We start from the raw sequence: 17,599 nt of genomic DNA on the forward strand, positions 1-17,599 counted from the left end.
TGCCTTGAAATTCAAGTCGCAGAGAGTCTCCTACAATATGGCGCTCCTGGTAGCACTGAAGCCGTTGGCTTGATTACTTGAGGATAACCATCATAAGCTTTGGTGTGATCGATCCTCCTAAACTTTTCTGCCCTCATGTCCACTTTGATGTTTACTTGTTCCATTTCTTTTGCCTCTGCCGTCTATATCGCCAACAACATGAAAGGGGGAGAATTTTGAGATGTTGCAGAGAGAGGGCCGTAGATTGCATATAAAAAGAGTGCAACAGGAGAGGGAGAAGAAGCAGTTGCTTGCGCACTTAGCAGTGTGTGAGGGGATTAGTGGCAGACAACTCAATGTCAAGGGAAAGGCATTGGGGAATATTTCCACTAGTGCAAGTCATGGTTCCATGAGCCGTTGGCTTCAGTCGCACTCCTCGTCCAGCTATGTTTATAGCCAATCTGAAAATTTGATGAGGCAAGCAATTTGGAACGATCTGCAGACAAACACAAAACATCTTTCATAACCAATTCAACGCAAAATATGGTGTCCGCGAGAGTTGGTTAATGTTAACTCCAAGGAGATGCAACAACATTGCAGCGGAAGTCAAGTAGTAAATCATGCAGGTGCCTACGTTGCCGATCAGGATCAAAAGAATAGTCAAAGAGCAGAAGCAGAATCTGATTCTTTTTTCCACACAACGAGATTTCATGTTGGAGAAGCTAATGAACACGGACTGCGGAGTAATGGAATTTTTGGAGACATGCATACCAATATGTCAACACCTTTAGCCTCCAAAAGCAGTGAACTGCTGCCCATTCAACAACTGGATGGAATAGCAAAAACTCTATAGACAATATGGCCAATATTACGGCATGTAAAGAGCTTCTCTTGCTAATAACTATGATTCGGTGGCGAATCCTATGAGCAAAGGTCCATGTACGCAGTAGTTATCAGATCAAGTTCAGATGGTTGCAGATGACAGACATCAGTTTGATATTGTAGCCAACACAAACCCTCATTTTCCCTTGGAGGAAAGCTACTCCAGGGCGGGCAGTGATAATCTATTCACATCTTCTCAAAGGTCTTTTGTGCAACACGCGGTTGAGATAGAAACTCCATATAACAACTATAGTATGCCAAACAGATCGAGTGCAATTATCACCAACAACAACTGAGCAATGACTTAACATTCCATAGCGCAAGGCATACTGCTGTTAATATACTGCCATCTGAGTGCGAAACCAATTTCAACGTCAAGAGAATTGTACAGCGTTTATCTACTCTCGAACGCATTTTGCAACCTCAAGATTTAGAAATTAATTTATTTAGTTACACACTCAATATATCATATATGTTGGGTGCCAAGCGTCCTCTTCTGCAAATACATTCATCATGATATTGCATCTTATCTCGGTTTTCTTGTAGAGACGAGTGAGCTTTCTTTGCATCTCTTATTGGCTTAGCATATAATAAGATCCATTACATCGGCAAAAATTCAAGGAGGGTTGTCTGGACAGAGGGGTTGGCTGGGGTCCCGTGGATTGGAGGGCCGCTAGGGCTTGAGAAGGAGAGCTTGAGAAGGAGAGTTGGCCGCATGGGGTGATGGCAGCGACACTAAACATATGGAATCTGGTTGTATGCAAAAAAGGGCTAGATTTCTCGCAGGCTTCATTCAGCCACCTCAATTGCATCATTAACAGAACTACTAGCTAGTACCACTGTCGTAAGCATTGACTTCTGCATCTTTTGGAGGGATCGCACCTTAAGAGACTTCAAGTTGCATGTTTCGACTAGAGATATTAGCTTGGTTGTTGCGTCCCCTATACGCGGAAAGTGGTTATTGGAGGCCCAAAATTGATGAATTTTTAGAGTTGTTTTTTGCTCATTACTGCTCAAAGCACAGGACTCACGGAAGTTCAAAAGCAGACGCTCAATATAGAAAACAAATCTATTGCTCTTGAAAATGAGATTGTTGTCAAAGGCATCAATAGATCTTTTACAATTGTTGGTGACGAGCTTGAGTATACCATCTCTATGGCAAGAAGCAGCTTACAACACACACACACACACACACACACACACACAAAGATACACTCACACACATATACACACAGAGAGAAGGTAGTACTGATCAGAGGACATAGAATTGCTGATCGAAGCAGCTTACAACACACACACACACACACACACACACACACACACACACACAAAGATACACTCACACACATATACACACAGAGAGAAGGTAGTACTGATCAGAGGACATAGAACATATAGTTGCATCTGTGTGTTTTGTGTATGGCAGGGAGGACATATATTCACAACACTACAAGATCCAACTGCACAAGCGCGACTCCATCTCATCAACACTGCAAGGTTTGCTATCTGCATCCAATTTTCCACGTGCATGTGTTTGTTTGGCGCAACACATAAATGCTACGGAGCAACACATAAATGCTTCCGTTTCTTATAATTTTTTGGAGAGAACACAGTGCCAACTCTCCACCATACTTTTGTATGGCACCTTTGCATGACGTGCACTATATACTTTACAATTTCAGACTATGACGTTTCATTGCAAGATGATATGTTTAACTATTCACATTGCTTTTTTGTAGCTCGACTCAAAAATTGGCCTGTAGATTGGACAATCAAAAAGCAGCAGTACAACATTGCAGGTCAGTAAAGCACCTTATTTATTATTGCTGCTCATTCATGCTTTATCTATTCGCTTGTTTTAAAAAAAATTGCATTACTTCCTTTGCTTTGGTTTATTTATATCTTGTTTTCAAGACTATATACTTATGTCGATCAACATCTGCACATGTTAGTTACACATGCAACTCTTTACATGCAGGTGCTAGCCAATGCATGTGATGTATTACAGTAGTGAATGCATGTGGTGTATCACAATAGTGAATATACCTTGTGCATCTTTACTTTAGCTCTAAATAATTGATACCATACTAGGTGTCGAAATAATTGATGTCATACTATATATGTTCTTGTTTCTCTCGTACTAGGTGTCAATATGAAGTTCTCAAGACCTAGAAGATTATAGTCCAAGTATCAATAAGCTAGGGAGAAAACTGCAACCAAATTGAAACTAGCTTATTGTCCATATTCTAGGTCATGGTTTAAAATTACTGCACTATATAAAGATTGGAGCATGCAATCTAATATCTTTGCTCACAATCTAGAAATATGTCCCTCATGCACGGTGGCATACCTCACATACATAGCAATAAACGAGGTCGACATACAAATGAATAGACACTCCTACTGCCCTCACTTCTGCATTATTGTTGGACGCTTTTCCATCGGAGCGGGAACAACAAGACTTAGCAGCATGATCCATTACCAGTTCAAGATACCAACCATGAATCAATAGTAACCCCTCTCTATTCATGACACTGATGAGTGATATTTGGATAGGAAAGAGGTAGATATTATAATTATAGAGAGCTATCCATGTTATCTCAATTGTAACCATTCCTATAATCTTGAATAATTGATGCACTTAACTCTGTCTCGTCCCATAAATATTATAGAATTTTTCAAATGTATATATGCCTTTCGCACAGTGCCGGCATTGCCAAATTAGTCATGCATGTATTTCGTCCAGTGTGCAATGTTAAATGTCAATTTGCATATGTCCTATTGTATTCTATAGATGTTATATAGCAAGGCCCACCAAGCAAGACTAGTTGTGCTGCAAAGAACAAATCTTTCAAAGCTGAGTCCGCACAGAAATAAATTTTTCTATACTTTTGTAGTTTCGTGGAAACTCATCAATATGATGTCAAAATGCTGAAAAAGCTTGTAAAATGTGTGAAGCACCTCTAAAGGACCAAAATAGAGCTAGCCATGTCCTAAAATCAACATGTAGTGAACTAAAAATAAAAAAGACAAAGAAATCTTGTCGATAACATTTATAGAAGTGGCAAGTGTTTTTTGTTTTGAATACCCCCATACAAGCCCATTCTGGGATAACGAGTGTCAGAAATGCCTTAGCGTCCCATCCTCATTGATGCAAATCTTGCTCATCAGGAAGAGTGTGGCGTCTAGGAAGGCCTTTTTATTTGGCAGTTCAAGGGAGTGAAACCTTTAGTATTAAGAAAGCAATCAAAGGATAACTTTTAAATTCAAACAAACAAAATGAGGGAAAGGGGGAACATACCCAAAACACAAAAAAAGGCCCCTGTATAGCCCAGGGTACCCACGTCACCCCTTTCCTCTCAGAATGTACCTTTAGAAACACCTAATTTCACTCGCAAACTGACGCTTGTACACAATTCAACATACACAATACGCTCGTTAGAACGCATCATAACACACAGCCAACTTTTCGCTTCCCCTTGTAAACAACACTCCTCTCTCTTCCTTTGCACAACACGAGGAACCGAGGGGGGTAAACACACGTGCACGCACATAACCAGCTTAATCACGCAAAGGAGCAGTGGAGAAGAAAGGGGATGGGAATTGACACTAGGGAAAAGAGATATGGTAATTGGGGTCCCCCTTGCTTGCTTCCTTTGACAAAGAACTTACAAAAAACTCTTCTTCTCCCTTCTCTTCTCAAAATCAGAAAAAAAAGCCATGAAACAATCTCAAAACATCTCCTTAAAAGGGGGATTTTCCCTCTTTTTAGTAAAGTTCTTAAACAAACACATGTTTGGCTTTTAGTAATCATCGCATGAGAGGTTGCAAGGGGCGCCCCCCTTGGGAGGTCGGCCATCTATCCCTCTCCTTGTTTGGAAGGCATGTGGGAAATTCTTCAATAAAAAGGGAGGGACTCCTTGGGTCCCCATTGTGTGAACAAAGCCCTGTGGGGAGCCACCACTATGCAACCATCATCGCCAACAACACGGGCCAAAGCTGCCAACACATTGTAGCATAGCGCCGCTGCACTGGCACGCGAGCACTACCACAACAACACCCCACGGGCAAGGAGGGGGAGGGGGCCATAACTCCCTTGGATACTTCAATAATGGCCACTTTGAAGTATACATACCCTAGTAAACAAGCACTCACCGATGCATATGGGACCATATGTTGCCACGTGGCAGCTCCTCATGGACTACACCCTCAAGGGACAAAAAAAACTATGAAATTCGTCCCAAAACAAACCTCTTCGTAGTGCCACTTTGGAACTGCTCACATTTCTTGCTTCAGTGTTAGATAATCATCTTGTAAAGCCCTACTACACGCCCATATTATCAGCTTCGAACTGCAAGAACCCCATTGTGAATCGACCCTCCCAGCTAACGAATGGCCCCAAAAATGGGGAAAACCATCTACAACCACCTCTTCGTTGCCAACTACACTACCTTTGTAATCCATGGCGAGCCTGAGAAAACATCTGAGGGCATGCTTACGAAGGCAATAAAATTATGTAAAACTAGCCCTCAATAAAACTTCAATTGCTCATATCTTGACCTTTCAAGATCTGATTGTTGGCGATCCGGCAAGACTAGCATGCTCCATAAACTATGCAATTTAGAGCACTTTGAGAAAAACCTTTTATACTTCCACTTTTGGACTTTAGAATCTTCAAGAAATCACCTCTAAGAAGCCCTTATAGCATAGTCCTTTGGTCAAAACAACCCCAAAATACATACACACTTGGATCTACTTGTGTGCCCTTGACCTTCATACGTGCTTGATTCCATTGGCCTACACCTATAGACTCTTGGAGCTTTAATTTCTTCCTTTGCTAGTAGTGACTTCTTTTAGTTGCACCATCATTGCCCAACCCCCTTGTTGAACATTTCTGTTCAACCAAAAAAGGTGTTTATTGAACTGGCAACTACAAAAACTGAGCAAACATAAAACAACTACTAGCATATGTACATAGTTTTATTTGTGTCTTGCAACTACTTCTCAAGTGGTTTGCCGAACCCCTTGGATCATAATTTGATGCACATCTGGCACCAACTCCCTTTCAAAGTATAACTTGAGCCACACACCATTAACTCTATGATGAAGCTGTGTACCATTTGCTTGTATCAGTTGATAGGTACCTTTGGGAAAAGCATTGTACACTTTGTATCAATCTGTCCACTTCTTTTTAAGTTTCTTCTAGACAGTGAAATTAAGGTAGCTCTTGTACCTCATCACTAAGTCTCTTTTGTGGATCTTCTTCTCAAGCAAAGCTTGGCTGAACTTCATAACTCACTTCTCCCTTTGCTTCACATAAAAATTCAATGTTGCTTCTCTATTCATCGACAAGGTTTTGAGATAAGAGATTTTGTCCTAGAAATTATATTTTTGAGTCGTATTGATTTGCCACATTCCCTTCAATGTACTCAATTGTGCATGCACTGGCAACACTACTTCCTTTCCATAAACCAAGTGGAACGGAGTAAAGTTAGTAGCAAATTTAAAAGATGTCATGTACACCCACAAACACTTTTCAAGATGAACTTCCCAAGCTTCTCCCTGCTTGTACATATACTTGGTAAGCATTTGATAATCAGTCCATGGGCACTCCCAACCGAACCATTACACTGGGGATGGTAAGGTGAAGAAAACCTATGCTTGATGCACAACTTTTCAGCTAATGCATGCACTAGCTGCTCCTAATGCCTTGCCCTAGATTATATATTAAAGACTAAGGAATTCCAAAACGGAAACAAATATTATCAAATACAAATTGAGCCACGGCATGAGTATTTATCTCTTTGATTGCATTTGCCTCAACCCACTTGGTAAGATAGTCAATAGCGGCTACAATGCATTTTTTACCACTCAATGACTTGGAAAGTGGACCAATGGCATCCAAACCCCACTTCTTGAATGCATTTTGAGCTATGATAGTCCTTTGTGACTCTACCACCAACCGTCGTTCCCCCATGGTTTGACATTCATTGCAAGTTTTACACCAAATAATGGACATTGCGCACTACAGTAGAAGGCCACCAAAAACTTGCTCTAAGAATTTAAAAAGTACATGATCTTTGCCTTGATGCCCACTCTCTTCATGACACTGCTCTAGAACCATTCCATTCTCTGTCACGACACCGCAAGGCCGGACTAGACAAGGGCAAGGCCGGGCTAAGCAGTGTGGAAAGGGAGTCTAGCTAGGGCAAAGGGCCAAGGGTCATGCTATATAGTGGGTGGTTGGGTGGTGGACTCTTAGGTTCTAGTTCCCCTTGTCTAACATTGGTATCAAGAGCTAGGTTCTTTTTTGGGGAAAGGCACAACCGTGGAGGAGGGGAGCCACACAAACTTGCATGAGCCAGTTGCATGTCGGGGTCAAGGGACCGTGGAGCACCCCTCCTGTGAAGAGGATGACAGGCCGAAAACCGTGGGCAACTCCCCTTGCAAGGCAAAGCCGTCGAGGCGGGACTTGCACCAAACACAACTCTTGCGGACTCTACGGCATCGCGCCGGGTGGGGGAGTAATTCTCGACCCAGGGCTGAAGCCCCTTGCGCACTGCAGTGACCGCCATGGCCTCATCTCCTCCCTCGCGTGCTACTGTAAGCCATCATAATCGCTGAGCTTGTTTCTTTACACATTGAACGGGCGCCCAACCCTTGGGGATTAGTGGCCAAAGCCTTTTTTTCAAATACAAGGGGCGGTATCCACAGTGGGGTACCCCCCCCCCCCCCCCCCCCCCCCTACCCCCTCTTGTGCGGATTTGACAAGGCTCGGCATATCGACACGGCCGACAAACACTTCGACAAACATATTTTCTGCATATTATCGACAGAAACTCAGAAATTTAATCAAAGCATCTTGGCGGGAGTTCAAAGTACCATTATTTTCCAAGATCAATTAACGGTTACATACATAATTGATTTGGCTACCAAGGAATTAAGGAATTCCCTATACGGCGGACATTTCAGATCGATTTTCATCGGGATACTATCAACTTTGACGGATTTAGCAAGGCTAATTGAACTTTACAAGTGCTCTCAATCTCAGGTAGTTTTCTGACTCTTCCTTGCACTGCACTGTGTCGCCATGGATTCAGACATCAATATGACGTTCGATTTTGAGCAAAATCTGCCGGATCCTACCACTGATGGCTCGCAGCCAGATGCTCTCAAGGAGAGTGTCTGTAATGCTACAACAGGTGATGACACTTATGAGTTGCTCGACATTCAATAATTTCGTGCACTTTAGACACGCATGTCAGTCATGGATGAAAATTTCAAAGCTTTAAATGAAAATGTCACTAAACTATCCACATTAGTGATTCAGTTAATGCAACAGCAGTCCAAGGGTCCTGCTGACACGCACATGCATGAGCACGTTGCTATACAAGGGCAAGGCCCTTCTAATCAAGGGCAAGGCTACTTTGCACACTCTAACTGCAAAAGAGGTGGATGAACTGTTGAAAAACACCAAACCATCGACATTTAAGGAAGAAGACTGCGATCGCAATAAGGATGCAATGAATATCTTTCTCAGCAAGTGGGATGGAATTCACGCCTTACGGCGTACTCCGGACGCAGTCAGAGCTCTGCAAACGAGTTTAACTCTGGAAGGCAAGTCCTACAAATGGTGGATGTTCTCAAGGAGAAGAATATCATACCACAGAGTTGGACAGCTTTTGAAGCTATGTTTAGCAAAGAATTTTTGCCTACAAATGAGGCAGATCGGAATTGGACGGCTTGGGACACGTGTTCCATGCGCCAATACCCATAATTGCTTGAATATATATCTCACTATTGGGATGTTATCCTCAAGTTGGAAGGTTTAGATAACTTTCAACAAGTACGACGGTTTATACGTGATCTGACACCAGAGCTTAAGAAATACGTCAAGACCCAAGACCCTAAAACACTTGAGGAAGCCATAGTGAAAGCACATATTTATGATGATCCAGATAAAAAGAAAGCACATAATATTCACATGCTTGCTAATACACATGGTAATACACACACTCAGTATGGGCACAATAAAAGAAAATTTATAGTAGCCAATTCAGATGCATCTAAAAAACCCAAGGGGTCCAGAGGTCCTCTCTCTCTTGAGGACTTTGATAAAGCTAAGAAAGAGAAATTATGTTTTTAATGTTTACGAAGAGGTCATGGCAAAAAAGATTGTCCCAAGGGGAAATCTGCTGCTCATGGCAAGGAGAAAGCAGTGCACACGGTGCAACTGCTATCTCTTGAGTCTTCCTCACGGTTCTCTACAGCGGAAGTAACACACACCGAGGTGGTGCATGAATGTTGTCTCACAGCTTCCATGTGGCAGCAAACCTTTGGACCACATGAGTTAGTACGTATACACAGATCTCTGCAAGGGCACAAGGTGCGCATCTTGGTAGATGACGGTGCTACTCACAATTTCATTAATTACGGATTGGTGAAAAAACTCAAATTGCCTCAAACTCCGAGAACCCACTGCTACAAGGTAGCAATGATGAATGGACATGATACAGAAATCTGGGATACTCAAGTTCGAGCTGTTCCATTGGAAGTACAAGGTTACTCCACGTCCTTGGATTTTCAGGTTATGAACATGGAGAGGGCAGACGTGGTCCTTGGTAGGGAGTGGTTGCATAGCCTAGGACTATCACTGAAGCGTAGCTATGAGCGCAACAGCTTGATGTTTGAATCCCATGGCGCACATGTGTTGTTGTTAGGAGAGAAGGATGTACCTTCTTCACCATTGATTTGTACAGCGGAGCTTATGCAGCTTGTTTCTGATAATGAAATAGATCAAATTTTTCTGTGTTACTCACTGTCTCATTTTCTCTCTAACATTGAATCTGATGAACATTCCTCAACACTGCATGCTTCTCTCTCATCTCTTCCAATGGCTACTTCCAAACAAGCAAACGTTGCTAGTGAGTTACAGAAATTATTAAAGGAATATCTTTTTCCAAATGATTTTCCACCAGGATTACCGCCAACACGATCGGTGCAACATAGCATCGATGTGGCTGCAGACTGTAAGCCTGTTAGTAAACCTCCCTACCGTATGAGTTACTTTCTGAAGCTGCTGAGGTGGAATGTCAGCTTGTTGACCACCTTAGCAGAGGGTTTATACAACCCAGTTCTTCACCATGGGCTTCTCCTATCCTATTAGTGAAGAAAAAAGACGACAGTATGCGCATGTGCGTAGACTACCGTGGCTTGAATGTGGTTACGGTTAAGAACAAGTACCCATTGCCACGACTGGATGAGTTGTTCGATAAACTCACTCATGCTCGCATTTTTACGAAAATAGACTTGCGGTCCGGTTATCACCAAGTCCGTATTCAACTTGCTGATATACCCAAAACTGCATTCCGAACAAGGTTTAGACACTACGAGTTTTTGGTGATGCCCTTCGGGTTAACCAATGCGCCCGCAACATTCGTGACACTTATGGATAGTGTCTTGAAGCCGTACCTGGGCAAATTTGTCATCGTCTTCCTAGATGATATTCTAGCCTACAGTGCTTTGAAGAAGAACACTTACAACATCTCAAGCAGGTGTTCGAGTTGTTACGAACAAACAAATTATATGCCAAGGAATCTAAGTGTGATTTTTTGAAAGAAGAAATTCACTATCTAGGGCATGTTATTTCAGCTAATGGGCTATATATGGATCAATCCAAAGTGGATACCATTCAGAAATGGCCTTCTCCTAAAAATCTGGAAGAGTTGCAGATTTTTTTGGGATTTGCAGGTTTTTACCGAAGGTTCGTTAAAAACTACGCTAATATTGTTGTTCCCATGACGGATCAACTAAAAGGCAAAGGCAAAGCTTTTCACTGGGGACCCGCTCAACAGCACAGTTTCAATACACTCAAGGATGCATTAGCTACAGCTCCCATACTAGCTATTGTAGATCCTTTGAAACCATTCATTTTGGAAACGGATGCCAGGGATCGTGCTATTGGAGCAGTTCTATTACAAGACAGACGGCCAATTTCATTTGAAAGCAAGAAGCTTGATGCAACTCAGCAGGACTACTCTGCTTATGAGCGCGAACTCTATGCAATAGTGTCTGCCTTAAAAACATGGCGGCATTATCTGTATGGTGCTCAGTTTGAGATTATGTTTGATCGTGAAAGCATCAAATAGTTTACACAACAAACGGATTTGAAGGTTCGAAAAGTCAGGTGGGCCGAGATTCTTCAGGAATATGATGCCAAGCTCAAGTATCATAAAGGTCGATACAATGTGGTGGCTGACGCTCTAAGTCGTATGCCGGAGATCAATTCTCTCTTGTTCACGGAACTTCGTAGTGAATTTTTGGATTCTCTCAAGGGTAAATATGAGCATTATGAAGCATATTCCAAAGTGTGGAGCCATGTACAAATGAAGGATCCTTCTCACTCCAATGATGGTAGTGTAACTTTAACCTCCACACCTAGTTCTCCTCTATCGAGTGATGAACTACAGCGATGGAAGCATTTCACCATTGACAATGGGTACCTACTCCAAAGGGGAGAGTTTGTGTACCGACGGACACAAACATTCGGCACCAAATTCTTTATGAATGTCGTGATAGTCCAAGTACAGGGCACCCGGGTATTAGAAAAACTTATGCTCTCGTACAATGACAGTTTTACTGGCCATGTATACATTGCTTTGTTCAAGCTTATGTCGTGCATTGCCAAAAATATCAAGTTAACAAAGTAGAGCGCCTGAAAGCAGGAGGACTCTTACATCCTTTGGAGATTCCCAATGGAAAATGGAAAAGCATCTCTATGGACTTTATTGCGGGTTTACCAACCATTGTACGAGGTCATGACTCGGTATGGGTGGTCATAGATCGGTTGACTAAACTATATAAGTTTATTCCAACCAAATCAACGGTTAAGACACCAGAACTAGCTAAGTTATTTGTGGACAATCTATACAAGTTGTATGGTTTGCAAAGTAACATTGTCAGTGACCGTGATCCCAAGTTTAACAGTCACTTCTGGAGGGCTAAGTTTAAACGATTGGGTACACAACTAAACCTCAGTACAACCGATCATCCAGAAACAGATGGTCAGACTGAACGAGTTAACCAAGTGCTAGAGGATATGCTAAGAGCATACGTCAGCAAAAAACAATCAAACTGGGAAGAATACTTACCTATTCTAAAGTTTGCCTGCAACAATGCTAAGCATGTCACAAGTGGATTTAGTCCTTTCATGCTCATGTATAGGTTTCAACCTAGGTCACCTGTTACGGTGGGGTTGGCAATCGAAAAGCTCCAACAGGTTAAGGATTTTACCACATGGATATGTTGAAACTCGCTCGTCAACCTAGGTCACCTGTTACGGTGGGGTTGGCAATCAAACTGGGAAGAATACTTACCTATTCTAAAGTTTGCCTACAACAATGCTAAGCATGTCACAAGTGGATTTAGTCCTTTCATGCTCATGTATAGGTTTCAACCTAGGTCACCTGTTACGGTGGGGTTGGCAATCGAAAAGCTCCAACAGGTTAAGGATTTTCTCCAAGACCACATGGATATGTTGAAACTCGCTCGTCAAAATGTCCGACAAGCACATGATCGGTATAAGAAGTATGCTGATGAGAAACGTCGACAAGTTACCTTCGAGGAAGGGGAGGAAGAATTTATACGTGTGCGAGAGCATCCAGAAAGTCTGAAAACTGGGCCAACACCTAAATTATCTCCCCTCGATATTGTGGGTCTTTCAAAATACTCAAGCGAGTAGGTGATCGTGCCTACAAATTATTGCTACCGACACATTCTCATATTCATACTGTGTTTCATGTAAGCCATTTACATAAGCGGTTACATGGGGATGACAATGTCATTGACCAACAGATTTTGGTTGATTTCATTGAACCTCCTACCTTACCACATGAACCTGAACGTGTTCTCGATTATCATGAGTTGCGTACACCTCATCATGTACGTCAACAATCCTTAATCAAGTGGAAAGATCGACCTGAGGAAGGTGCCACTTGGGAAAACATTAGTGTTCTTAAGAAGAAGTTTCCGACTTTTGTTTTCGAGGACGAAAACTCTTCTTAAGGGGGGAGTAATGTCAGGACACCGGCAATGCCAGACTAGACAAGGGCAAGGCCGGGCTAGGCAGTGTGCAAAGGGAGTCCAACTAGGGCAAAGGGCCAGGGGCCATGCTATATAGAGGGGAGTAATGTCAGGACACCGACAAGGCCGGACTAGACAAGGGCAAGGCCGGGCTAGGCAGTGTGGAAAGGGAGTCCAGCTAGGCAAGAGCCAGGGGCCATGCTATATAGTAGGTGGTGGACTCCTAGGTTCTAGTTCCCCTTGTCTAACATTCTCCTCTTTGTAAAGGATCTGCCTCAGCAAGCCATCCCGACCATAGACCAAGAGATCTTCTCCCACTAACATAAACCTGCAAGCTTTTTTGCACAATCCTTCTGTTTTGTAGCTTGAACATATCTCCTAAACGTTGAACTATGCTTAGAAAGTCTTCAACCTCCTTCAAAGTCTCTCTTCCCACACATGTGGCTGGAGCAACATATAGTCCTGCTACCTGCACCTGTATTCGACTACTAGCCAATCGATTTTCAACTTGGTTCTCTTCTCTCTTGACATGCTTGAATTGTAAGTCACCAAAAAACTTCAATAGCTTCTTAATAGAAAAAAACCATTGCTTAAGAGAATCCCTCTTTACCTGCCATTGGCCCAACAATTGATGACCAAGAGCACATCTCCCTTCACTATGAGTCTAGTAATACCAAACTCGGTACATTGCTTCAATCCCACATGGAGAGCAAGGTATTTTTCTTCATTGTTTGTGTGAATATTCTTGAGATCATAAGCTTTAGTGAAAATTATTGTACCATGTGAATCTTGGATCACCACACCTCCCCCAGCTTTCTGCACCACTCTTCTATAGGCACCATCAAACCATATGATAAAAGCTTCTTCCATATCTAGCTCTTTGATAGTTTCTTCTCGTACCACCCTTAGATACATCGGCAAATCTACATTCTTATTGACCATGAGATCTGCTAAGTGAGACCTACTGGTGTGATCAATCCTAAACTCAAGCTCAAATTCTTACAACTCTAATGCACACTTCATGATCCACTTCCTTGGCTTTAAATGGAGCACCACTTCAAGCAATAGATTATTAGTGTTAAGCACATAAAAATTGTGAACAATTAAGAACACTTTAAAATTTTGGCATGGAAATACCAAGGTCTCCACCCATTGTTCAACCTCTCGATATATGTCATCTCTGCAAGAATTATCACCCGGATTTAAAAAATTGATGGATTTGTAACATTTAACTACTTATGGAAACTATACCTACTGTCATAGCAATATAGAAGGCATCCTCACATTTGGGAGGACCTACTATTGGCAACTGACAAAGAATTTCCTTCACCCTGTCAAAATCTTTCTGCACATCCTTTGTCCATTAAAAACCATGAACTTGTTGGCTCATCTTCTAAAGAGGGTACACATATTGCAAAAGCATCCAAAAGAACCTTGATAAGTACTTCAATTTGTGTATAAACGAAGCCAAACCTTGAGCACTCGTTGGAGGTTCCATTAAAATTAAAGCCTTCACCTTCTCAGGATCACCTTTGTTCCATCTTGTGAAACTACACAACCTAACAAAACTGAACTCGAGGTTGTGCCAACTTACATTTCTATTGGATACCTTCTTCATTAAGCCTTTGAAAACACAGTGTTAGCTTTGACAAATGCTCCACCTTGGAACTGTAGCACCCAATGTCATCCATAAATACCCTAATGAACTCATTGAAATACGGCCAAAGACTTTGTTCATCCATTCTTGAAAGGTTGCATAAGAATTGACCAAACCAAAGGGAATCCTATGGTAGGCAAAACATCCCCATGGTGAGATAAATGTCATTTTTAGCTGATGCTCAAAACCAATACCAATCAAAAAATAACCAGAAAAACTATCCATGATGGAATTCTGCTCATGCCCTACAACTTGGATTCAAATCTCATCATGAAATGGCAAAGAATAGTGATTCCTTTGCATAGCAGCATTCAATGTCTTATAATCAACACACACTCTCCACTTACCATTATTTTTTTCGAGTAATCACCACTGGAGGGACCCATTCTAATTCTTGCACAGGGTAGATAATTCCTGTATCAAGCAACTTGTTTACCTCTTGCCATAAAGCTTCCTGTTGAATCTTCCCCAATCTTCAAAGCTTTTGTACTTTGGGCTTATTTCGTTCTTTGAGCCTAATCATATGCTCCACTCCATTTGTTCCTCGTAAGTCTTTGTACTCTATGGAAAATAGCTTAGGATACGATGCACAAAAGTGAACATAAGCCTCCTTTTCCCGCATGGTTAGATCTTCACCCAACATAATCTTTACCTCTTCTGTACCTACCCCTTGAACATGTAATTGCATACCTTTATCTTCATGGGATGGATTAGCCCAAACCCCAGACAAATCATCTTCAATCTTCAAAATTTCATCGTTGGTTTCCTCTTCCTCAGTCCTTGTATATCCTTGGGAAAACCATCTACAGCCACCTCCCCACTGCTAAGTGCCAATTTCCAGCTCTAATATCTCGATGCTCGCAACTCCATTTGATGAATCATCACTTCCAGTTGGCTTCAAATGCTTCACACTATCTTCATAATCCTTGGCAAGCCTAAAAAAACATCTGAAGGCACACTTACCAAGGCGACCAATATGATGTAGAACTGGCCCCCGACAAAAATTCAACTACTCATATCTTGACTATTTGGGATCCGACTGCCAACTCGAAAGGACCAGCATGCTCCATAAATTGAGCAATTTAGATCTATCAGCACACATATACCCTGACCATAACATTGCATTCGTCCTGTTCGGTGGGGATCTACAAAGCACTCTTTTCTTCAAACCGCCATATCTTGAGCTATACAACTCCGATTGACATGCTGTTTGGACCAACCTTTAGATAACTTTGAAAACCACCTTTCGCACTTTACTTTATGCACTTTAGACTCTTTGAGAAATCACCTCTAAGAAGCCCCATAGTAGAGCCCTTTGGCCAAAACAAGCCCAAAATACATACACATCTAAATTTATATGTGTGGCCTTGATTTTCATGCCTACTTGATACCATTGGCATGCACTTGTAGACCCTTGAAGCTTTTCTTTATTCCTTCGCTAGCACTAACTTCCTTTAGTTGCAATGCTTAGTTTTTTTAATTCAAATTTTCTCCCCAAGATGGTTTAAAGTTTAGCAAATTAAAAAAAATCTTTTGTAGCATATTTATGGAAAGAGCTCAACACGTAGATTGCAAATCTATAATCTCGGTGCAAATTGGAGATCATATCTAGGAGTTATGGAGGGCCGGAAATCATAAAATAGTCCCACCTCCTTTTTTGGGAGAGAAATGCATAGTTTGACCACTGTTACACCTCTCTTGCCCATCCACCATTCTTGTACACATGGCATGCACCTATTAGCCAAATGTTAATCACCTCCATAATCTCATGGAAAATAAAAAGGCCCTCCTAGACCCCATCCTCTTCTACGAGAGGCCTTTCTTGGGAGCTTTTAGAGCCGATACCATAAGGCTATGGAGGAGAAGGATGCCTTGGTTCTAATACCATGTTGTACTTGACCATACTTTAGAACGATGGTGGAGGAGAGAAATTGCAGAAGCCTAAGGGGGAGGAGTGTATGTACAATCAAAGTCAACCCAAGAGTTGTGTTTACATTGAAAGAGATATAGAGCCTTTGCATGCTAGTACTAGGAATGATTTTTGACGGGCAACCCTTCCCCTTCAAATTTCAATGTTTCTGAATGGCAGTTTAGTGTATTTTTTGTAGGGTACCTCACATTTTCACCGGTGAAAATGGCAAAACACCCAAAATGGATAAAATGCCACGTAAAAAGCAACTCTACATGCTACTTGCAACTTAACCATTTGATTTTTGTGGTGCATGTTGTGCATGTTTTGGAGAGTATATCTTACTATGGGAGGTCTTACTCTAATAGATGTTGATCTTCTCCTTTATGTTCCCTTTATACATTTATCAAAATAGATACATTGAACGACGAGTGATACGTGCTAAAGTGCTTCGCATGACTTGGTATATCACACAGGAAGCATCATTAGGAAAAATGCATGGGTCTTGTGAGAGTCCCTAAATTTAAGGGATTAAAGATAGTTTTGTGTAACTTTTGGGGGACAAGTGCATTCAATAGACATCTTTTGAGTAAGATTCTTTAGTGTTCTTTTAGGACCATGTGTAGGTTGTGGTCCTCCTAGAGGTCTCTTTCTCTCTTTAGCTCTCTGAAACTAAAGGGAAAAAGGTGTTGTAGCATTAACTACCCCCTTCCATCCCTTTCCCGTGCCACATCATAGAAAACGTGCATACCCCTAAGCTTTTTTTATAAAAAAATAAAAAATTCATTCACTTATTTTCTGCTTAAAAGTTCCTCTCAATCTATATACATATCAAACAAAAGAATTCTTTTACCTTTTTTATTACGTAGACTCACTAGAATCCCAATTACCTTGAATTTTGGCTTTCCCTTCAAAAAAACTCTCTCTCTCTCTCTCTCTCTCTCTCTCTCTCTCTCTCCAAAGTGTGGTAGATTGGTTATGCCATTTCCCTCTTGAATAACAAGTCTTGAGTTCAACTCCTCGTCGGCTAGATCTTTAAGGTCTCTTGGGATAGTTTCCTACGATGTTAAAACTCTCTTCTTCTCAGGTGT

General features: G+C 41.7%; 1 protein-coding gene across 4 annotated transcripts in view; it reads left to right on the forward strand.

The window, feature by feature from the left end:
* Nucleotides 1-17,599, forward strand: part of LOC147464211 (uncharacterized) — a 65,860-nt gene that overhangs the window by 46,619 nt on the left and 1,642 nt on the right. Inside the window, exons 2-4 of one of the 4 annotated variants that reach the window (XM_086513670.1) lie at nt 2,288-2,358; nt 2,601-2,660; nt 3,183-3,510. In XM_086513670.1, coding sequence (XP_086369796.1) covers nt 2,288-2,358; nt 2,601-2,660; nt 3,183-3,255 — 204 coding nt within the window. In that variant the 3' untranslated portion in view covers nt 3,256-3,510. Of the gene's footprint in view, nt 1-2,287; nt 2,661-3,182; nt 3,511-17,599 lie in introns of those variants that run through there. The other 3 variants (XR_015188299.1, XM_086513667.1, XM_086513672.1) reach the window with 3 other exon arrangements.

Source organism: Adiantum capillus-veneris, chromosome 1 (genome assembly GCF_014529385.1).
Source record: "Adiantum capillus-veneris isolate H3 chromosome 1, ASM1452938v2, whole genome shotgun sequence".
NCBI lineage: Eukaryota > Viridiplantae > Streptophyta > Polypodiopsida > Polypodiales > Pteridaceae > Adiantum > Adiantum capillus-veneris.